At 36.2% G+C, this 24,879-nt stretch overlaps 2 protein-coding genes across 4 annotated transcripts; one reads left to right on the top strand and one right to left on the bottom strand.

The window, feature by feature from the left end:
* The first annotated feature begins 19,378 nt into the window (after positions 1 to 19,378).
* On the top strand, positions 19,379 to 20,189 carry LOC111370244 (F-box protein SNE-like). Its single transcript, XM_022991929.1, has one exon. The coding sequence runs from the start codon at positions 19,627 to 19,629 to the stop codon at positions 20,083 to 20,085; it is 459 nt and encodes a 152-aa protein (XP_022847697.1). The 5' UTR covers positions 19,379 to 19,626; the 3' UTR covers positions 20,086 to 20,189.
* A 741-nt stretch (positions 20,190 to 20,930) lies between these two features.
* Positions 20,931 to 24,472, bottom strand: LOC111370349. Of its 3 annotated transcripts, none has more exons than XM_022992015.1 (3): positions 24,289 to 24,472; positions 24,122 to 24,186; positions 20,931 to 23,722 (listed from the first exon to the last, which is right to left on the bottom strand). In XM_022992015.1, the coding sequence occupies exon 3, from the start codon at positions 23,617 to 23,619 to the stop codon at positions 21,412 to 21,414; it is 2,208 nt and encodes a 735-aa protein (XP_022847783.1). In that variant the 5' UTR covers positions 23,620 to 23,722; positions 24,122 to 24,186; positions 24,289 to 24,472; the 3' UTR covers positions 20,931 to 21,411. The 3 variants fall into 3 exon arrangements, with proteins under 3 accessions (XP_022847783.1, XP_022847784.1, XP_022847785.1); XM_022992016.1 differs by having other exon boundaries at positions 24,285 to 24,460; XM_022992017.1 differs by having other exon boundaries at positions 20,931 to 22,688; positions 22,824 to 23,722; positions 24,122 to 24,460.
* Positions 24,473 to 24,879: the final 407 nt, after the last annotated feature.

Here is a 24,879-nt window from a genome sequence, read left to right on the forward strand (position 1 = left end):
TATATATATATATATATATATATATATATATATATTAATGATTTAACTGTGGTTTTGTTGATATTATATAGTTCGATAACCAATAAAGTAGAAAGATATTTTATAGGCAATAGATTATTGACTTTAAAGTGAATATGTTGATGAAAAAAAAAATTATAGGATGAAACCGCAGTTTAATACCAAACTTTGTTGAGATTTCCTCGAGCCATTTAAATAGTTTGATTTCATATTTTGGATTTTTCTCAAACCATTTGAAACGATCTAATTTAAAAATATGTCGAAAAGTGAAAAAACTGGACTCCCTTATACCGTATAATTTAGCATGGTCTACGAGTTATTGTGTCAAAATAATTTTCGAGACACTTTTACTTTTAAAAACATTTTTAAAGATTCAAAACTATTTTAGAAAAATTTCATTGTTACTTACGGACAGTGGCGGACGCAGAAATTTTGAATTAGTGGGGCACAATCCCGGATAGGAGATTGGGCTGGGCTGTAGCCTAGTCCCCTTCCCAGCTCACTTAATAGTTTTTAGGGCCAAAAAATAATAATAATAAAAATAATAAAAAAATTATGTGCATATTTAATTTTTTAACATGTTAGCCCAGTTTGTTATGTATTAGTCCGACTTGTAATCCGAACTTAGATCTATCCCTGACACAATCAAAATTGCAAAAATGTTGTAAAAACTAAAAATAAAAAATGTTCAATATGCAATAGAATGGTTTAATACGATGCTTGAAAAATAAAAATAAAATGTTTGAAAAAAAATTATCGATATATATGGATAACCAAAACATCTTCGTTCGACTACTCTAGATCATCACTATTGAATTTATACATGAAAAATAAAATTTTATGAAATGAAATGAAGTTACACAACTTTGATCATCAAAGACCACTATCCAATATTTTATTATTTTATTCCCCCAAAGGCCAAATGAAATTTTCTCATTCCAATAAAACACACGGTGACATACTGGCTTCTATGACTTTCTAGTTTATTCACTCACCACTCTCTCTCTCTCTATTCTCTTTGTTTCATCCTTTACCCTCTGTTTCCACTCTCAGTTCTCTCACTTTCTTTTTACATGATAATTACATACACAATACAATACATATATATCTGAACAACAGCCGAATAATTCAATATCTATGTGTTGACTGTCCAAAAATCTTTGCCCAATTCAGTTCTTGAATTATGATATCACCAATCACGGACGGATTCACTATGAGGCTTTTTTTTAAATACATAAACAATACACACAACTAAACACATTTATAATATGTTATGTCGGTGGAAGAGTGTTCATCAACATAAGAAGAAGAAGAAGAAGAAGAATGGGTTTTGATTTTCCAAGGGAAGGAAACTAGGGATGGGTTTCAAATTTTCCATTTGGGCACTGGAGTCTTCTTTTGGGTTTTGCTGAAGAGGACTGAAGGCCCAAAATAAAAAAAAATCAATTTCCGGAAGTTGGTGGGTCACGTGACCCACTAGGACCCACTGTGGGTCCGCCTCTGCTTACAGAATATGTCATGAATGTATAGTAAGGCTGTCACATGTGTCACACTGTTGATGGTGATAAACAAATCCTCGTCTAACTATGATTTTCTCTGCTTAAGCTCACCAGTTTTGATGCTCAAATTTGGAGAAAGAAGAGAAATAGCTATTTGATAGGAAATATTTGAATTGCATGGTTGTCTCTTTGAAGGAGTGGGTATTTATAGATTTTCTTCCAAACTTTGGGATATTTCAATCACTTAAGAAAATGACAAATGGCAGTTCCTTATTGGCTGGCTCATAACCAATTTTATTAAGAATATCACGTTTGTCTTGCTTGCCCATTTGTAGCCCGCTGAATGAGGAAAAAAGTTCACACGAGGGTTGCAAGTCCTTTTTGTTTTCATTTCCCTCGCATATCGCTTTATGCTTCGCAGCAACGATGGGAAGGGTTTGCTATAGTCTGTTTTTTGGTCAAACACCAATAGTACTTGAAATCTAGTTTGATTACTGGGCTTTGTGTTTTTGTGACCTTGCAAACTTATTTGTACTCTCCTTTGTTGGTGAAAGCTGACATGGGGCGTATTGAATGGACTTGTTTAATCTGTCGTTTGCTTGAGGATGTTTGTTTACTTGTTTCGAGATTAATGTCCATGTGCATTATATGCACCTAATGTGCATGTTCACTAAGCACAATTTTATAGTGCATTTTTTTTTTGTTTTTTGCTTTTAATGCAGGTCAAGCATCCATTGACATCTAATGACTACGATTATAAGGAGATTTTGAATGGTCGAGATTTATTGTTGATTCATCCAACGGCCTAAACATTTCGTCTGAACCTATAGATATGCGCCTTCTTACAGTATCCCATCCGTTTTTACTACTTTTGTATCCTTATCTTACTCTGTTGCCATATCATTGTTCGATGGTGGTTCTATTCTCCTTTGTTACCAATGTAATTGAGAAGGATTGAATGATATTTGACTTTCCATGTTATAAAATTATTGTGTTCTGAATGATATATGGGGTTCACACTCCCCTCTTTGTCATCGTTTTCATCATGTTCTTTTTCAACATTGTTATAAAAGGAGTACTTTTCCTTGCTTGGGGTGATAGGGTATTTAATCCTAATGACTTTCGCTTCCCTGTTATCACTTTTTCGATGTTATAGTGGTTATTGAAGATGCTAACTTCATATTAACTGTTTTGCTTGACAGACAATCTCAATATCCATTCCAACATAAAAATTGATTTTAACACTATTTTCAAGTTCTCGAAAATTTTGGGTCCTCTTCCTCCAAAAGACTTAGCTTCTGGGAGTTTCAAGAAAGTATTTTCATGAGGGAGTGATGAATTGTCTAAGCGACATCTTCGAGGGGACTAGTGTTTCATTATCAGGTGTTGCAGGTTCAACTCAAAAGGCATTTGCCTTTGAAGTCTGGGTCTCCATGGCCGTCTAAGGACTCTTCTAAAAGGAGAAAGATGCCAAGCGGGTCTGAACCGATTACAGATCCTAAGTCTTTATTTTCAAAAAGGTTGAACCCAACTTTTAGGGCCCCCACCGTCCCACCCCGCCCTAGAGTTTTGCGAGGGAGGTAAATCACGGAATGTGCCACAACAGGTCAGGAAACAAGAGCTGCATATACACTTCCTAAGTCTTTATTTTCTTCTCGTTTTAATGAGGAACTAGAGTAGAAGGTGTTGTCCGCACTTCTCCCTTTGTCTCCAAGGTTGCCAGATTTTTTTTTAATATATATTTTAACTTCGCCTGAGAGAAATTTGTAGAGGATCTTATCCTTAAGCAAAGGGAACCTTATTGAGTCTCATCTTTTGCAAGCTACTATAGATCATCATGATCAGCAGGCAGAGCATGAGCATTTGTGTTTTACGGGCTGAAAAGTTGGAGAGAAAATTGATTCTTTGGAAAAGATGTACGAGACGCTTCAGAAAAAGCTGGGGAAAGCCAAGAAAGAGAAAAAAAAATGTACAAGGAAATGAGTAAGGGCGCTGAAACCTTTATTATGAGGAATGCTTCCTTAGTGGCTGATGTTAAGAGGGTTTCTAAAGATTTTGAAATTGACAAGGAAAGTCATGCAACTTACATTGCCAAAATCGAGAGTAAGCTTTTGCGCCTTAGAGAGGAACTTCAAACAGTCAGGTTGATCAATATGATTTCTCTTAGAATCTTGAGAAGATAAGGAGTGAGAAAACTTTGCTTCTTAATCAGCTCTTGCAGGGTAAAGCCTTTCAAAGGTGAAGCTTGTTGAGAAGACAACACAAGAAGGGTAGAATAAAGTTTTTGACATTATTAGGAATTTTTTATCCCTGAGTGGAATATGAAAGTTTTGGAGGCTCGAGAAGAGGATGTCAAGGACCTCTTTTTTCGAGATACTACAATAGCCATTGAGGCTTCTGTCGAACCTGCCCAACTTGTGGACCCTTCACTCATTTTTTCTAGCGAAGCCGCTGCTAGTACTAAACCAATTGATATTGCTTTTGTTCTCCTTCCCACCACAACGAGTGTTCCCCTTGAGGGTAATGCCCAGTTAACCAAGATAATCTGCTTTTGAAAATCTCAAACGCTGGTTAACTTAGATAGATAATTCCCTTTTATCTTACTTATTTTAGTAAAATTTCACTTCCTTCCTTGCAATTTATTGATGAAATTTCATTATTTATTTAGTGCAATTTTATTCATTAGGCTATTTGTTTATGCTTACACTGTCTTATTCATTCGTCATTCAATATTTACGATGACTATTTATCAATTAGCGTGATCTATTATATTCGTGGTAGTCTCCACGTTTGACAATGCTATTTACCAAATGAACTTTTATTAAATCATCATAACATAAGAGGCTATGATTGCTATCGTGTCCCCTGTCACATCTATTTTTATTACATCAGTACTTCGTGTATTAGTATAACATGTCATGCCACTTACAAATAAGCAGAGGTGGTCCCGCCAATAATTTTCTTTTGGGGGTGGAAACCAGTCCTCGTGTTTCTTTGATGGAGTCGACCTCGCTTTTACTTGAGATTTACCTTTAGCTGAAAATTCCTTTCATAGGATAAACCTCATTCTCGTTTGGAATTTCTTTGGTGAACTAAGACTCGCCTTTATACTGTCTTTGCTTTGACCTTTTTCGAGTCCAGTCTTGTTTTGTGCTTCAAAATTTATACTCCCCTTAGTACTTAGGAAGTAATCTGTTGGGTTTTTTATACCCAATAAATCCCGGGCTATGATGTTAACGTGGGTTAATATTATTTCATAGGCATAGGCCGATGAATGAAATAAGTTCAACAACCAAGTCCATGAGCTACACCAGGCCCAATTGTATTCTTTATGGATGGCTTGAATCTTGGCCCGTTTACCCCTTCAATGGCCCAACTTAAAGCCTAACCCTAGAGTATATATTTGGCAATAACCCTAGCCACTTTCATATGATGTTTTGTGTGATTTTGAGAGAAGAAACAAGAGAATCCCGGCTGCCCCCCTTTGTGTGAGAAAAAAGGTGTCCAGAACGTTGGTATAACGTGTACAACTGGTGGTTCTTTCATAGTATATCTTTGTGGTGTCTTCTCTTAGCCTTTGTGGCGATAAATCATCATCCTTTTCTGTCCTACGTGGGTAAGATTGAATAGCAACCAGGGTAAATCAATTGGTTGTAGTTTGGAGCCGTTTGAATTGGTTGTTGGTAGAGAAAGGTACGTTGGACTGAGCTTGAAAAACCACCGTTTGAAGATCTTTTGAGAGAGCTTCCGCAACAATTTGTATCATAGCTTCAAGGTGAAAGTTTTGGCTCGTGAAATCTACCAAAAATCGTCCAGAAAATCGGCAGGAACGTAGCAGAAATCAGATTGAAGAAGCTGTCCAAAAACTGTTAAAATCAGTCTCCGTTTTTCGCATTTTTTGATCAATCCAGAAGGAGTTTAGAGAAATGGAGACCACTGATGTGACGTGCAGGAGGAGGTGAACCCTGTAGGTCGGCGCGTGTCAGTCTACGGCGGTGCGTGTGGTAGCGCATGAGGACCACGCGCAGAGGGAAGAAATGGCGCGTGCGGGCGCGTGAAGGATTTTCTGGCGACGATCCCTTCAGGCAGTTTGTTCCTTATATTATTTCTGACATTTTTTGTGTTGAAAGTTTTCTGTTTCAGGGTACGCAGAAGAATTTGGACAGCATTGTTCTTCGGGCGTTCGGGACTCGATCGTGATTTTTGGGTTGCTGCAGTTTTCAGAGACTTTAGGATGAATAGTGGTGGTCCTAAAGTGATAAATTCGCAACTCTCATAATTCATGGACTCAGATAGGTCCGCTCTGGTATATTGGCTTAACTTAGTTTAAATTTCAGCATTAACAGATCATCTTGTGGGGTGATTGTTAGGATTGGGGGTTGTCATTGCTTGGCAACCATTGCTTGTGCTAGAAAATTTAGGAATTATTTGCTCTGTTTTTTGAAGTGTTAAGTTTTGATTGCAAGTTGATAGTTGATTTTGTGCTTTACTTGTCATATAGTCACTGTGTGAGACTTGTTGCGTGGAAATTGGAACTTTTGTTTACATACCTTCGTGTTGCATTGATTTTCCTATTAGAACACCTGGACTTGACCCGTTCGAACATTCTCTTGATCTAAGGTCGTGAATCTTACGAAACTTTGGGAATTTAGAATGGTGTATATTGCGGCCGTAGAATAACTTTGTGTGACCTATCTGTGCTTTTGGTTGTTCTAATTTTTTAAAAATGTCTTCACGCTTTGAAGTTGAAATTTTTAATGCGAAAGGGGATTTTTCAATTTGGCAACAAAAGATTAAGGGTATTTTGGTCCAACAAAAAGTTTTAAAAGCCATAAATGGCAAATTTCCTGCAAATTTAATAGAAGTACGAAAAGAAGAGTATGATGAACTTGCATACACTTCAATTATTTTACACCTATCTGATACTGTTTTAAGAAAAGTAAGAAAACTGGATTCTATAAAACAATTTTGAGAAAAGTTGGAGGACTTATATTTGCTTAAATCAACTCCTAATAAATTGTACTTGCTTGAACGATTTTCAGCTTTAAAATGGATCCTTCAAAAGATCTTGATGATAATTTGGATGTCTTTAAAAAATTAGTTCAAGACATCGTGAACTGTGATGAAGAGGTATCTGAAACGTATAAGGCTATTATCCTGCTTAATTCCATGCCTGATTCATATAGGGAAGTTAAGAATGCAATTAAGTATGGTAGGGACACCTTAACACCCGAGATTGTCATAGACTCACTTAGGAGTAAGGAGATGGAGATTCAGGCTGAAAAAGAGGATAACAGGAGTAGCGAATTACATATGATGAGGAGTAGAATGAAGTTTAAGCAGATGAATTTGGGTAGAACTTAAGACGGTAGTGATTCGAGTAGTGACTCGGGTGATGAGGGTAGTAAGAAGAAGGGCAAGGGACGAGACAAGTCTAGTGGTAGAAGGTGTTACAGTTGTGGTAAGTCTGGACATTTTATTAGGGACTGTCCCAAGAAGAAAGATAAGCTGAAAGGAAAGATGAGAGGTGAGACGAATTTGGTTGAGGGGTCGAGTTATGACCCCAGTGAGGTTTATTAAGTGTAAACCTAGTCACTGCATATGCATCTGTGTGTGATCCTTTCTGCATGTGTGTGATTGTCTAAATTTTGTTGCATGGTTATCTGCTACATTTCAATGTGTTTGATAGGTGCATTTGCATGAATTTGAGACATTAGGATTACTTGGTGTAATTGCTTGCATGCATAGTAGGTTAGGATGCATTAGCAGTGCATTGTGTGTCTTTTGGTGAGGTGGAGTATAGATGCCTAGAGGTACATGATAGTTTGTACCAGGGATGTGGAGTGTGACATTTGGATCACGAGTGGAGATGTGATCAAATGTCTAGGATCTTTTATCTGGAAAGAGACCCTGATCAGGTGGAGTGTGAGAGAGACACTTCTATCACTTCTGTTAGGTGGAGACCCATTATCCACGTAGGTTGGGAGAAGTGATGTGGAGATAGAGGATTATCCCGTGGATTTAGGATCTATTGTGACTTACCAATTAGTCATGAGTTGAGTGATCTGCCTAGTGAGCGTGGTGGGCGATGAGAGGAGATATGTGTTCTTGAGGTGTGAGAAACACGGAATGGGATAGGGTAAGTGTGGTGAGATCTTTTTTTAGGGCCATTTATGCATGTGTTGCATATGTGGTCGACCGTGATTTGATTGACTTGGTGTTAATCTATGGTTCTATGTGAACGTGTTTCTGAAAAGATCTATGTGTGTTATCCTATAGTATATCGTCATCGCATGTGTATTTGCTCTTGATTGTTTATTGTTAAATATTTGCTTCTACTTGGGTGTTTTTGACCTTAGCCCCAGTGAGTACATGGAGTAAGTATGATATGTGTTTTAAGTTGGAAACACGAGGTAAGGTCTGTGATCCAATTTTATTGGCTACCTTGATTATGCAAGTATTAACTGTGTGTTTTGATTGCTTGTAGATTTATTGGGCATCAAGGTGGAGATTTGTTGGGTTTTTGATACCCAATAAATCCCGGGCTATGATGTTAACGTGGGTTAATATTATTTCATAGGCATAGGTCGATGAATGAAATAAGTCCAACAACCTAGTCAATGAGCTACACCAGGCCCAATTGTATTCCTTATGGATGGCTTGAATTTTGGCCCGTTTACCCCTTTATTGGCCCAACTTAAAGCCTAATCCTAAAGTATATATTTGGCTATAATCCTAGCCACTTTCATATGATGTTTTGTGTGATTTTGAGAGAAGAAACAAGAGAATCCCGGCTGCCCCCCTTTGTGTGAGAAAAAAGGTGTCCAGAAGTGTCCAGAACGCTGGTATAACGTGTGCAATTGGTGGTTCTTTCATAGTATACCTTTGTGGTGTTTTCTCTTAGCCTTTGTGGCGATAAATCATCATCATTTCTTGTCCTACGTGGGTAAGATTGAATAGCAACCAAGGTGAATCAATTGGTTGTGGTTTGGAGCCGTTTGGATTAATTGTTGGTAGAGAAAGGTACGTTGGACTGAGCCTGGAAAACCACCATTTGAAGATCTTTTGAGAGAGCTTCCGCAACATAATCTTTACTAGCAAGCAAGTCTTTCAACCTACCATTCACAACATCAGATGCTTGCTTTCATAAAAAGGGTTTTCAAGCATATATTTCTTCTTTTCAATCATAAATATGGTATTACCCACTGGGGGCCTTGTAGCTTATTTCCTTAGAGCGTTAACATTGCATTCACGTACGACAGATTGATTTTCCTTTATGCCAACTATCCCTTGGGGAATTTCAAATTTTATGCATAGATTATGGATATATGCTATTGCTTTTAGCTGATTCAGAGCGGGTCTTCCCAAGATCCCATTATAGGTAGATTTATGATTTACGATTCATGATCATGAAATCCATAATCCTTGAAATGCAATTGGCTTTTCACTGACTTAATTGACAACATTATTTGTCCTTTATTCCCGTGAAGCCATACAAGGTTTGATTTTGGGTATCAATGAGTGATAAACATACATTTGATCAAACAAACTTTCAAACAAAATATTCACAGAGCTCCCATTATCCACCAGCATGTGGTTAGGGCCGTTACGAGCTGTTATAGCCCGCACTATTAATGCATCGCATCACTATTAAATAAATTAGAAGATATATATTTTTAAGATTACCTCATATCTGGAATACTTCCTCTGAGGTCTTTTAGTGGTGCAAGCATAGTTTCATTGTGCATTCATTGTTTTCCTACCAATATAAGGACATCCGATTATGGTGTTAATTTTCCTTACTAAGGGTGAAGAGCTATGAGCATTTAGAGGTGCTTATGTGGGCTCGAACTGTCTTCGTCTGACTCCTCAGCCTCGCCATCTAGTTGGATAAGGTGGTCTCCTGCCATCACCTTGTTTATGCGATCCTCTTTGTTGACTTAGTAGTTTTGCCATGCTGAGTACCTCATAGCATTCATCCGTATTGGGATCTCTGGAGCAGTGAATTTTGTAAAACTTTATTTTTTATTTTTTTAATTTTAGGGGAAGGGTGAGCTTCTCCCATATCCAAGGGAAGGACTAAAGATATAACATGCACCATACCTTTGGGTTCGTCAAAATGCGAGTACCACTAAGCTGGCAATTGAAATGAATATGTTGAGGACCCTGCCTTTGAATTTTTCCGTGCGATACGTTGTTCTACCTATTAGACAATGGACGCTATTCATTCCCCTTTTCTATTTTGACTTTTCTGCCTCTTGTTTGAAAAATCAAGTTTACCAACTGGTAATAGGAAGTTGGATTTCAGTTGCAAAAGTCCCTATCAATAGGTCATTCCATAAGACGTCATGGCCTTCTCATCTGATATAGTCTCGCAAGCGATTAACTCAGTGCTAAATCATGCAAAATAGCTTTCGAGAAACTCACCTTTTTGCTAGATATCATTCAACCGCATAGCTGGTACTCGTCCCATTTTACTCCAGACAAATTCTCCCAAAAATGCCTCATTAAATTGTGGTCAGTTTCTGATTGATCCCTAAGATAATTTGCTATATCACATATAGCAAGTTTGTCTAGTGTCATATGAAAGCTTGGCACTTCAATATGGGGCTTTCATTTTTTAATTTCATCTATATCATGTACTCAAATAGATGGTATATGGGATCTCATTTCCTATTGTATTTCTCTATGAGAGGGCGAAAAAATTTGTCTGGAATTGAGACATCTTTGATTTCTTTGGAAAAGGGTACGTATTCATCATCGTCATCCATTTCATATGCCTAGTCATTTGATTTTCAAATTTCTCAGACGAAAAAATGTTGTAGGATGTATTGATAGAGTTCTTTGTTCCATGACCATCCTTACGATAATATGGGATAGATCTCTTGTCGTGTGAGCTTACCTCTTCTGTCGATTTCCCTCTAGCGATTTTTGCTTTACCTTGCTCCTTCTTTTTCCTTTTTAGTATATTTTCATCAGCTCCTGATGCATTCTAGTTGCTATTCTTCCCATGAAAAGTGATTGCGACATGTTTTTCTTGGTTCTCACCAATTTTTTCCCACCAATTCTCTTCCAAATTCTCAATTTGTACACGCAATGACACATTTTTTGTCGTTAACATCTTCAAGCTTTGTGTTATTTCATGAATCATCTTTACAATGGATGTCTATTTACTAAAGTGATGGTTTTAAGCGAGGAAACGTCAGTACGTGACTTTGTAGGTATTTCTTCTCATTGCCATTTTGGATTAGCATCGCTATCCATACTATTGCTGCTGCCATACCCTTCGATTTCAACCTCCAGTGATAGCTTTCCTACTATTTTACTCATTTTTGGACGATCTTACAAATCTCAAGGTTTCCTAGCTATAGTAGAGATTTCGTGGTTATTTTGTTCGAAGTTTTCCCATAGACGACGCCAATTTATTGATGGTAAAATTGAATCCACAAATCTCCATTTAACTATGATTTTCTCCTCTTAAGCTCACTGATTTCAATGCTCAAACTTGGTGGAAGAGGAGAAATAGCTAATCAAGAGGAAAGTATTTGAATTGCATGTTTTTCTTTTTGAAGAAGGGGACATTTATAGATTTCACTCCAAGTTTTGGAGTATTTTGATTACTTAAGGGACATGATAGATGACGGATCCTTATTGGCTAGCTCATAACCTATTCTGTTAAGTATATCACATTTGTTTTACTTACCTACTTGTAGCCAGCTTGGATGAGGAAAAACTTTGCATGAGGGTTGCAAACCTTTTATGCTTTTATTTCTCTCGTGTATCACTTCATGCTCCACGAGCGATGGAAGGGATTCGCTCTAGTCTTTTCTTGGTTGAACACCAACACACACAATGTTGGTGTATATATTTAGAGTCCAATATGTTATTCTCTCGTAATAATGTCTTTTTAATTGTCTATTCACTAAAATTTTGACATCTTAATGCAATTTTGAGATATCAAAATTTCAGAGAGAAACCTCAAATATTATTGTTGACTTTGGTTTTTGCACAAGTATCGTGATCAATGGATATCGATTCCTCTCCCATCCACATAGTTAAGCTCTTGCAAACTTGGACAAACTATCAGGAACACATGGCCTTCTCCGATCGTAGAAGAGGTGGTTTCATGTCCTCCAACGATCAAGTCAGTCAACTTGTGTAATATATTTTTATGTGGGACATGCTCAAGATGTGATCACAATAGTGTTCGAACGCCGAGATTCTATAAGATAACAAAAAGAGTAAACAATCTTACTTTGAATGTGTAAAATTCCATTACCTGCAAATAGCATTAAGTGTGAGCTTATATAGAAAAGAGGAAGATAATAAAATGTTGGACAATAGACACATGGCCTCTTTCTAATGGTCGAGATGTTTCCTCCTAGGTGTCACTCCATCAATCATACGCTATTGGGCATTTATTATTTCTGAAAAGTAGTTACCCTATAGCCTAAGTTTGACTTATGAAAAGTAAACTAACAATTTAATCATTTAGGCATATACTGCAGAACGTTACATCTATCAATTATAAGAAGATCTTGTACGAATGATCTTCTGAAAAAAGGTGAGGTGGGAGATGTCTTCCCCCAATGAAGAGGTTAATTGTCTCGGATATTTGTACAGCACGTTATAGTACCTTGAATAGGCCATGGAGGGTATACAAGGTAAGGCTAAAGACGAGATCCGAAAAGTTTCGGCATAGTAGCGAGCCAAGCTAAAGAGCAAGTGAAGCTACAGATGAAGATCAACAAAACCATTGTTTGACGTGAATAGATGCTTTCTCATTAGACTGTTTTGATCAAAACAGAGCAGGATAAAGTTTTCTTTACTCAAGCAAAGTCAAATCAGGCTGGACAATAAGCCTAGTGTTCTTGCGAAACTCGGAAGTATATGAGATCGTTGACAAATAATAGATTTAATGAGTTGAGAATATCATTCCACATGGAATAACTTCAAGTCAATTTTATTGTTATGTATGGAATTCAAATTATATAAAACAAAAGAAAAAGTTTGGTTTTTATTAAATTATGGATGATTGTATTGGATTTCAAATCCACTTATTGATATCTATTTCAATTTTTAATTGTAAACTAGTTTCGTTCATGCATCTCTGACAATCAATAACACTGTGATATATAATTTTCTTTTTCAAGGAAAATTAAATCTATCATACCACGACTCAAATCTAATCCTAGCTCGAATTCGAATGATTAGAATGCAATAAAGTTTCTATTATTTATAGGATTGCACAAGTAATGAATGTTATTCCTAATATTTATTGCACATATGTTGATTTTGCCACGTTCTAAATTTATTGTGAGTTTCTCAACACTACAACAGGCAACAAATTATTTAATTAGTGGTCAACAATGGGTATATAAAAGTAATCAAGAAACACGAGAAAAACTAAACTACAAGTGTTAATTAGAACTAAATAACAAATAGGGTTCATCTTCATCCAATACAAAAGTGGATCTCGCCTAACATATTAATATATATTACAAAATTAGAAAAATATCACCCAGATAATAAAATAATTCAAAAGATGATTATCTTCAAGTCCAAGGTTTAATTTTCCAAAATCTTGATGTAATTAAGTTTCAATTCATTGCTAGGGCTTGATCTCCTTTCCTAAAAGTAATGAATTGGCCACTTGTTTTTGATGAATTTGATGATACTATTGTTTATGAAGGGACAAGAGAGAGTTTTTCTCAATGTGTAACTCTTGTTCTCTATTTTATAAGAACCGAAAAGTAGGTCAAAATCGTGTCCAATTTGGATTCCAAAACAGTTTGAATCGCAAAAGGAAATTGTTGATTCGTTTGTGGAAAAACCCCTAACGTGCGCGCACAGGCAAAACTACAATGCATACACCATTGATCCAAGTGGCTCTCAGGTCAAAAATTTGAGGTCTTGCACACACGACAAATTTGTCCCCTGTGCGTGTGCCAGTTTGCATGTTTCGGTCCCTGAGCAGCTTTTGGCATTTTGGTCATAACTTTCTTTCCTGATATTATATTGAGGTGATTCAAAGTGGGTTGGAAGGCTAACTCAAAGAGTTACACATTTCTTGGATAAAAATTTTCCAATTCTAATGCTTGTATTTAACTTTTCCGATTCTAAAACGTATTTAATATTTCCTAAAAATGGGTTTCAAATTGAGGTTAAAAATTCGGAGCGTAACTTCTTTGGTTTGAAATTGATTTGTAAAAATACCTTTAATTGTATCCAATCGATCCTATATGATCTTCAATCATCATTTCATAGTCCGAATCAATTATTGAATGTTTACACTTTGGTCCCCAAACTTCAAATTTCTTTCGTTTTTGCCCGTTTTCGTTCATTTCTTCCAATTTCACCAATTTGCATTTAGTTCAACCTAACAAACATAATTAACACATAATTAAGCTATAGCTCATTCAAATCACTAACAAATACTCCATTTTACTGGTAGATAAGTGTACAAAATACACTTAATACACTTATCACCATCTCACTAAGATTACGTTAAGATATCACAGCGCAGAAAGAATATTAGAAAACTTCTAGATCTATATATATTAAAATCTTTAGTAAAAGAAATAAAATGAATAAATTAGTTAAAGTAAAAATAAATAAATAAAATTGGCCCAAAAGTTCAAGAATAATTCATTCTTTTCAGGTCACAATCCGATTGATTTAGCCATCCCTCAAGTGGTATATCCTTGGTCAACTGACATATCGAATCAGTGCCCCTAAGAAGAATAATCCATCAATTTATGTTACGGAATAATAATCATTCCATTCCCATTTATCTGTGCAGTGAGAACTCTTGGGAAGACTGAGATACTACCTATTAATGGGATTGTTAGAAATCCTAGCGAAAAATTATTCCTTTTTGGCACCCCAGTGAAACTTGAATTTCCTTGGTGAAACTTGTTATTAAAATAAAAATAAAAATATAAAAAAATAAAAAACAGAGAAAGGAAGCCTGGGCCTAAGGAGCATGAGCAAGGTCAATACTGCCTTAATGGCACGTATGGAACAGAAAATCCCTACAGGCACCTCCGCGGATGTGATACATCACTTCAATTATCATATATATGATCTCAGTTCAACCAAATATGACAGTGTTGTGGAGTGTGGACCTGTGTATTCTTGCTGGCTAGCTGTCACGTGACATTCTCTAGAGCCTCGTCTGAGGAAACGTAACAATTATAATGATGTTAATGAGTTTTTACACTTTAAAATATCTGAACTCATATATTCAAGTTTCAAGATAAATACTAACATGTATGCAATAATTCAGATGACTTGTGTATCTTGAATTAGGATGTTTCTAAGTGAAAATATTGAATTGAATACTCTTTGATTGAGCATATGAAAAACAACAACAACGATAACAATCAGATAAAAGTACATACGTTAATTTCTATCAACATTTTAACAAATCAAACAAGTTCAGTTTTTGATTCCGCAGTTTTGAGCTTTCTTCTAAAATAGCAGTTAGAATTTCATTTGTTTCTTTTCTAAGTCTTTATCTGCTTATCTTTTATCCTTTGTTTACACTTCACACAAGTCTATATATTTAATATTATTTTGTGTGTGTGTTTCTATATATTTTAAACTTACATTGACTTGCGTTATTGGATTATTTGATATTTAATTATTATTATTATTATTGTCTGAACTATTTTATTAAAATATGTAGTGGGTAGTATTACTTGAGAAGACGAGAATTTTCACTCTAAATTAAATTTACTGGACAAGATTATTAGTGTGACTTCAGCAATGTCCGAGTTTCTTCCCGTTGGCCCCAATTAATTTTCATTTAATTACATTACATTTTTCTCTTTCTTATTTTCAATCACACAATCTTCCATAAAATAATATAACACGTAAATTGAAAAAAATAATATTTCACTCATTTTCATCTCCACGAAATGGGGGCCAAACGGGGGCTTAGTGCTATTCACTTAAATGTTTTGAAGCTCTAATTCTAATCTACGTATTAAGTTGTAACAAGACTCAAGTGGAAAGAAAGTGAGAAGGTGTCTAGGAATCGGAAAATTTTCGGTTTTATCTTGGTCACTCGAGAACCTCTAAGTTAATGAATTTGAACTTCTAGAGAAGCCATAATCAAAATGGTATGCTTGAGGTGTACATAACACATTACTTGAACTTTAGCAATTCCGAATCCAATTGATAGATCGAGCACGACCATGAAAATCTGGATCAAACTGAAATCGGTCAACTCAATTAAATTTTGACATAAACAAAGGGTTTTTGAAATGGAGAAAAGTAGTCTCCAATGGATATCAAGAAAATCATTTTTCCCCTCGCAGTGAAAAGGGTAAGATCCAATGTAAAAAGTGTAAGCGGACTTTACGGGGCTCTCTTGTAGGATTGCAAGCATCAAATTCTGAGTTTGGAATCAGAAACTGTGTCGTTTCACTTATGTCCACCAAACAAATCCAAATCCAACCCCTATACAAAACAATCAATATAATGAAAAGATGTATTGTCAATTTCACTCTGATTCGAATCCCTATTTTAAAAATATGTGCTTTCTGTCTCATAGTTGTAGGACTTTTAGGGTTTCCTTTATAGATCTACAAGACAATCATATGGAGACGAATACGGCTTTAATAAAGTCGATCGTACTGTATTAGACAATATTAAGCTTCTTGATGAGGATTAAAATCATATTTTTAGTAAATTTTAATAAAAGTTGATAAAAAATATGTGAATTAAAAGTCCAAAATTTCATGAAACGTATGGTTAAAATTAATTGTTGGCTTTAAATTAAATTCAAATTCAAATTTGAATCCCTACCAAAAATGAACTAAGAAAAAAGATAATTTTACAATTATAGTGATGATTAGATATGACAAAATGTCCCAACCTCACTCCATCCTAACCCCACCTCGAATGGCTAGGGATTCTTCGGTTAGTCAATAACAAAGATGGGGAACAAATTTCCTGCCCCAAACAACCCCACCTCGCCTCTTGAAAATCTTCAGTGGAATGGAAGGAGGGCCGTTATGCTCACTTGTCGTCTGTGAATATCAAATATATATTATGAATTAGATGAATTAGATAATGATACTATAGATTTCACACTATTAACAATAGTTAAAAGAGAGAGAGATTCAATCATGTTTATTGTTCAGCGTGATTTCTCTAATATCAAGTGTCAACTTCAACATACGCAAAATTAGTTTTATAAAGTTTTGACCCCGTTTTTCGCAATGACAACGTGAACAATAAATGCCGAATCCACTTGTGTCCACATAAGCAACTTCCGACACGTTTAATCGGAGACAAGTTCAGAAAATCATGGCAACAATGGACGTGAGATATTTTTACGACACGAGACAAAAACGTTCAGATACCGGCAACGTGATCGAGGATAATTGCAAAATCAAAATTCTATTGCAAACAACTCTATAAAATGAATCCAAGCTCCAAAAGCAAAGGACCAGTGAGTGGGGGTGGTGGGGGGGGGGGAGAGGATTATAATTTCAAGTATATGAAGTTTAGGTATATTTTTTCTATTATTTTATATGTTTTAAGAGTTGCTATTTATAGGATTAAAGCCGACGTGGTCACTATTGGATCAGAACCACGTGCCTCATCCCAATCGGAGCCTCACATTACTCTCTACCATACATTAATTACATTGACAAGGAGTCGGTCGTCCTACACTTTAGGTTGACATTTCTGACATTTATTAATATAAACGTTACATCAATCAATCCTATAGACACTCTTCAGATTCGTGTTAAAGGTAGCAAGTGCTTCGACTTTAAGGATAGCTTCTGATGTGCAGAGGTTCGGTCAGAAGAGAGAGTGCTTCGACAAGTGACTTCGAATGAAGGTATAGTGCTTCAACCAGAGAGCAACTTGTTCCCTTTTTTTTAATTACTGCTAGATGTCTACATATAATGCCTCCAAGTGGTTTTAATGTGGCCTCCATTGAGTGCTTCGGAAATGAGGGAATTTGTTTAGATAAGAACCAATCACTTAAAAATTATATTAAGAAATTTGCACTAATTATACTCAGCTTATTATTCTATAGCAAGTTGGTCCACAACATTTATAAATGATAAATCGATCCTCAACCTTTTGTTATAGTTTCAACAATCAAATTTTAAAACTAAAAACAACTTATCACATAATCCACACCTATCAAAACATATTTCATGAATATTGATTTTATCTATCAACTTTTCGCTAATACCCAAATATTTGAAATGATAAATGTTCGTATGTAATAATTATATAACGATTTCTATCTTAAAAATTTTTATTGTTCAACTTAATAATAAAGGTTAAAGACGAACTTCTTCTGTCTGCCTTGTATTGTTGTCATATGTCATAATTTGGCTGAGGAATCTAATGTGAAATATCATTATATAGTTTGGGAATAATAAAATATTAAGTCAAGTGTCACACTCGTCTTGTTTAATCAATAAAATATTAAGGGAGGCACTCAAGGATTTTACACCGTTGACTTTTAGGTTACGAATACAAATGTAACTTGAATTAAAATTTTGGTTCCTTGGATCTTTTATTGTATGCATTGATTGCAAATTTGCTTGTGTATTTAGTTGTCAATTTTATTTATTTTTAATTTTTCAAATGCACAAAGTAAGTCCAGATTTGGTGCATAATATGTCACAGCCTAACCGGCTGACCGGTCTCTACATACAATAAATAGGACGGTCAAGTTAAAATTCTCCTAAATTGTTGAGCAATAGAATCGAATTTTCGATCGATCCCAGTACTTGGCATCCTATGGATGAAGACATGGTCTCTCTGGATCCCATTGGATTTCATTCGGAGGAGGAGCCATATAAAGATCGTATTGATTCTTATCAAAGAAAGACAGGATTAACTGAGGCTGTTCAAACAGGCATAGGTCAACTAAATGGTATTTCCGTAGCAATTGGGGTTATGGATTTTCAGTTTAGGGGGGGTAGTATGGGATCCGTAGTGGGGGAGAAAATCACCCGTTTGATTTTTATGAAGTGTAAAAAGAATTGAAATGGAAATGAGCGAGTGTTAATTGGTTTTGGTTCCAATACATCAAATTCTAGATAATGAAATTGATGATCTATCCACAGTGGACAGGATAAAACTTTCAATTGGCAAAATATAAGTAAATTTTTTTTACCGCATTAATAGTAAGGGGTTTTTATACTGTCAAGAGTAGAAGATCAAGTCTGTCAAATCAACTAGCCCCGAAAATGGATGGCATTAAAGTGCGCAACCTATACCCAATTGTCGGGGCAACCGCCAAGCCCAGAGAGAGAGAGAGAGAGAGTGTGTGTGTGTGTGTGTGAGAGAGAGAGAGAGAGAGAGAGATAAATTGATTGGAGATGCTAGCTAATGGATCAAACTGTTTTTCAGGAAAGTAGTACTTCCCAAATCAATTATGATCACAATTTTGAATTTTTGTTCAACATGCTGTCATTAATTTCCTTTGTCTTAATTTTTCTTTAATGTATGATGAGATGATTTCTCTTAATGTTTGATCTTCAGGGTAGGATATACTTGTTGCAATTAGGCTACTTGAATGTAAATTGTTTACACCTACACTTCTTGACGGATAACGAGGTAACATATACTTTGGTCCTACTTGTTGAGCAACCTTGTTACACAAGGAGTAGCCTGTGACAAGACTAAAGCACCATCTCAGCCCTTGATTTGAAAATTCAAATTTCAGCTCATACTGTCACAGGCTTCTATTTGAATAGCAAAATTTCTTGTCGAGAGTATTCATAATATGGACCTATAGTTCAACAGTATGACCTAGCAGCCTGACCATTTTGGTGGGTGATTCTTGTCCATAAATGATTTTTTGTTTGCATGCAGAATATGTTGATTTTGAGAGCTTCCATGCTACAACGTTTACTTTGACAAACTCACAACGGCACTCAGCTCCTTTAGCTATTCTTTTCAAGATCTTGATTCCAGTTTTCTTCTTGGAATTTCCCTTTTGGCCTTTTTCTTTCTAGCTTCGATACTCTCTCCCTCTCTCTCTTCTATTCACTCTACAAATACACTTTTCACTTCTCTCTCAACTCACTAATTATTTTCTGTATCCGGGTTCGGCGAGTTCGATATGGTGGATGAAACAGAGAAGATGCCCGAGTTTTTTATCAACGATAATGTGGATGTTCTGATAGAGATATTGAAGAGACTCGATGATCGCTCGCTCGGTGTGGCTGCTTGTGTTTGCAAGACGTGGTGCTCGTTAACTCAGAATGACTCGTTTTGGGAACACATGTGCTTCCGCCAGCTCTCACCGCCGCCGGAGGGTGTGCGGGCTGTGGTGGTGGCATTGGGTGGCTACCGGAGGCTGTACATGGGCTGTGTGAAGCAAGTACGGGAGGTACGTGAGTTCAACAGAGTTTGGACTCGGCATGAGATGGAACTCTCTCTGTCTTTGTTCTGTGTTGACTATTATGAGAAGGTTTTGCTTGGTGGTGGTGGTGGCGGCGGTCAACTTGGAGGTGACTCGGCCTCCTCCGCCTCCTCCTCCTCCTCGTTGATGCTCTTTTGCAAAGCTGTGAACGTGTGATGGGAGTCAATGATATCATTTTTATTTATGAGTAGCATTTATTATGATTTGATTTATTATTGGCATTTTTACTATGATATTCATTCAAAAAGAAAAGACAATTAATGGAGTATTATATATTTTTTTTTCCCGTCTTTTAATCTTTTTTTGGATATAGTGTGAATTATTTAGTTTTCAATAAAAAAAAGATTGATGTTCCCTAGTTAACATGCAGATATCTGGCTTAATTTTCTTTTAAAAAGTTACTCAGTGTCGAAGGAAAAAAAAAAAAAAAGAGGCTTACTGTAAAAACTTCCAACGTGTACGCTTTGATAAAAGGGTCATGCCACTTCGTCAGGAGGATTTTGACACTTATAGTGACAGAAGTGTAAGTCACAACAGATGATTGAATGAAAAAATTGACTACGTTTTAAACAATCCAAGAATAGAATGCTATGTGACAATAGGTCGACCTTTCTATCAAATTAGCTGGCAGAGTAGCATGATTGTGTAAAATGTTAAGATTTGGGATCTATCTTAATAAGGTCAACCTTATTAAGAGGAGTGTCCCAATCTTTTATATATTGGTCATTATTTCGGTATTTTACCGATGTGAGATTATACTCCCTTAACATGCTCCCGCAAGATGGTGGTTCGTTTGAGCAGACCAATCTTGAAATCCGTATGCTCATTTTTAGAGACTTAATCGGATCGAATCGCTCGTTGGAGTTTACTGGGCTCTGATACCATGTTAAGATTTGGAGTCCATCTCCTTATTAAGAGGAGTGTTCCAATCCTTTATATATTGGTCATTATTTCGGTATTTTACCGATGTGGGATTATAATCCCTTCACATAAAAGACAAATAAGTAAAAGACTATTCTGCCCTTCAAATAATTTATAAAGTCGTGCAGCAAAAACAGTATACATAAAAATGAACTAACAACAGAGTCACTTGAGTGCTCACATTTGGCAAAATAATCCCATCACATTATTCCTAAGAATGTTGCGAGAAATCGAATATAAGAAGCATTTCTATAAACGAGCGGTTAATAGATCTGAATTTTTGTTGCAGATTGCTAAACAGCCGAAAACAATACTTGCAGTACGGATCAGTTTCGATTCTCCAACAATTTTATTTCTCCATATCAGGTTCAGGACAGCGTTTCGATCAGTACACTATCACCAATTCTAAATGCTGTATGATAATGAAATAACCTGCCAAACTTCAGTCTCTGCTTTGGCATCTCTTTCTTCGTATTTTCCAGCTTAAGGTGAAGAAGCTCTTCTGTGATAGCATCAGATTCATGCATTACCGTATCTCTTCCTTAAGACTTCATGCCCATTTCATTCTGAGGATGCTTTGAATGCATCACCTACAACACCATGCCACTTGTCTGGACTCGAAGTTATGTTTTTTATTTGACTAAACTTTTCAACAGCCTGTCCTTCAAATTCAGCAGGGCATTTTTCATCTGGAGCATCAACGAACTTCTGTGTCTGACCATGGCTTACACTGTTGCAAACCTCAGGTTCTACCAGAAGAAGCTCTTCGGGAATTGCAGCAGGGTCGAGATCCCAGCAACCCTCGGGCAAGTTAGTGCCTTCTACCTTAAGTAAACAAGACGGCACCTGATGAGAAAACCGTAACATCTCTTTTCTTGGAATCCATTGAACGGCATCTTTGTTCATATTCCTCTGGTACACAGTCTTGAATGCATCAAGCTTAACTAGAGGAGTTACGCACACACCATGATCTTCAGAATAGTTATCAAGAACCTCAACCATTTCGTACCGGTGCCTTACTTCATTCGGAGTTTTCCTGTTCCAGTCCGGTGACCAGTTACGGTATACGGCCCAAATGTCTCCACTTCTGGGGTAGATTCTAACACAACCTCCTCTACCAGCCTTCTCCCTGCTAAGAAGATGAGAGAATATGTTCACTTGCTCGATAATTTCAGAGTTGAACGCTCTAAAATTCCCACAAGATTTGGTAAACCCTGAAACCAACCAATTTACAGACCCAAACTCACTATCAGATTTTGAGCTCAAATAGCTGATAAAAATCTTAAATGGCCTAATTGAGACGACCTCGCGGATTAGACAATACAAACGAGGCATACCATCTTCATCATAAAGGGCCCATATCTGCTTCGGTTTAAAACATTCTTCTGATCTATCTTTGTCAAAATCATGGAAATCTGAGTCCGGTACTGTTATTGACATCGAAATAGCTCTCTTCAGTTCTGCTCGATGACCAGTACCAATTGAACCTGATATTATAGCAGCCTCACAGCATTTATCAACTTTAGTATGTGTTCTCTTCTTGGCCTCTGCAACTTCTGCTTCTGAAGTCAACCTTATCTCTTCTAGTTTCCCGTGGATTTCTGATCTTGCTTTATCAATCAACAACTGTCTAGCATCAAATGCAGTGGGGGCAACTGCAGAGCGTTTAATTGAAGTCTCAGATGGGAAGGGAAGTTTAGAATTAGGATCCAAATTTCCATTCCCATTGGCAGTTTTCACTTCTGCAGCACTTTTTGGAGGCAAATCTTCATGTCCACTGGCACAAATACTTCCTGAGTCCACTTTTCTCTTCTTGGCAGGTCTACCGCGCTTGGATCCTGATATTCCATTAGAACCAGTACATGCATTAGAGACCACATGATGTTTTCCATTGGGTTTTGTTTTATTTGCCTTTCTATTTGCTTGACAAAAGACTAGAGAGGAAGTAGATAATCCATTAGGATCTAAAGTACCTACAGACTTTTCAGAGAATGAGTTACGTTGGAACGATATATTGGAGACACACTCTGATCTATGTCCCATATGATGTCCCGAAACTCCATTAGGTGCACAAAGTCCAGTGGTCATTGGTATATATGTAGCTCCACAGCCATGATTTCCATAAACACTTTCAGGAACATAGCAAGAGCCATATGAGAAAGAACCATCCACCGGGGCTAGTCCAGTTTCAATAGCAATAAAGACACCACGGCAGTTCTTACAAGAGAGCCGCTTGTTCACATACTTCCTGAGATACTCGTATTGAACGTGACAAGATGTACAGACTGTCCAAAATGTATCAAGTATCCTATGGGAACCTGAAAACTTGGAATAACTGTCATAAACACCAGCCCCAACATTCTGTCCAGTAAACAAATTCCTCCGATGATCATAAGAGCTCCTTTTGACGTTATCAGATAGAAGTGTCCATGCCTCAGAGACAAGCCTGAATGCCCCATCAGCTCCAACAGTTTTATTCTTGTCAGGGTGGAGCAACACTGCCATCTTTTTGTACTGTTTCTTTAATTTCGACTTGTCCACAGATGGATCTAATCCAAGGATCGAATAGAAGTCAAATTCTCCATTAATTTTTTTCTCAGCAGCAATGTAAACTCCGTATGTAGCCACCATTTGAGCTATACCTTCCAGTCGAGGACACAGCTTTTGAGCTTTTACAGCATAATCCCTGGCACCTACAAAGTCTTTCTCGGCAAATTTTTTTTCTGCATTTGCTTTGGCTCTGAGCGCTTTGTCTATATCCGGTTCCATTTCAACTTTCAGAATTCAAACCCAAATTATTAAATGAAAATTACAGGCAGCATCTGATGGACCTCATTCAAAGTCCGATACTCAAACAGCTTGCGTTACAATTCTGCGCATTTTAAAACACTGATGATAACTCTAATTTCCCTTTTCTTAACTTAATTTTATTCCATATGTATTACTTGAAAATAAGTGAATTTCTATACATAAAAATAATTCTATACTCATCAAATCTAATTATTACAAATCTTCATAGCCACTGAAGTTCAAGCATACTTAAATTTAATTATACTCACTCTTCAAAGATATTCTTCCCAAGTCAAACAGTTTCAATCTTAGTTCAACAAGTATAAAAAACAAGTAAACCATCACAATCTACCCGTAGTGTTCAAATCAAGCTAAGACAAGATTAATAATCAAAAAACCAAAAGAAAAACGATAATTTCACCAATTTCAGGTCAAAAAAAATAATTAACCAAAATTAGAAAGAAAACGGAAAAAAACTTACTGAGATTCGAATAAACCAGACCCAGATCACCAAATGCTTTTCTGATCCTCAAATTTGTTTCAGATCTACAAAGAATAAGGTTTCGTCTATAAAGCAAATCTATAGTACAAATACATATATTATGAATAGTAATTAAAAATTAAGGGGAAAAAGGAAAGCTTACTAACTTAAAGGAAAGTAAGTTGAAAAAGGGTGTGGAGTAGAAATGATAGATAGGAATTTTCCGGCAGGAAACGACGGCGAGGAAATGGAAGATTCCGTCGAAACGCCGACGAGGAATAAAAATAATTAGTTATTATTTATTTAAGTAGTTGTACTACCACTATAAGTAGTTAATAATATGTACATCTATACAAAATGAAATACTTTGATGAGTACACCCCTAAACCATAACCCCTATACCCCAAAAGAAAGGATAAATAATAACAACAACAACAATAATAATAATAAAAGATTTCTCATTTCTTTTAATATAATTAATTAAAGAGTATATTTTAGTAAAAATTACAGATTCTAATAGATTAAAAATTTTCATTTCATAAATAAGATGTCATATTTAGTATTTTACAAATCAGAAATTCTTTTAATTAATTAATATATTTAAAAATTAATTAATTAAAGCAATTTCAAACTCCAATTATATCAATCTCAATTCCCTTCTTCCCTTTCTCTCTCTCAATTCGTCGAAAGCTCGACTCTCTTGCCAACCCTTTATCTCACGTCTCTCTCTCTCTCATCTCATTTCCTCCCATCTCAAT

Source organism: Olea europaea, chromosome 21 (assembly GCF_002742605.1).
Source record: "Olea europaea var. sylvestris chromosome 21, O_europaea_v1, whole genome shotgun sequence".
NCBI lineage: Eukaryota > Viridiplantae > Streptophyta > Magnoliopsida > Lamiales > Oleaceae > Olea > Olea europaea.

Excerpts from the sequence above, each read along its gene's own strand:
- LOC111370244 (XM_022991929.1), top strand. The coding sequence starts at position 19,627 with ATGGTGGATGAAACAGAGAAGATGCCCGAGTTTTTTATCAACGATAAT.
- LOC111370349 (XM_022992015.1), bottom strand. The coding sequence starts at position 23,619 with ATGGAACCGGATATAGACAAAGCGCTCAGAGCCAAAGCAAATGCAGAA.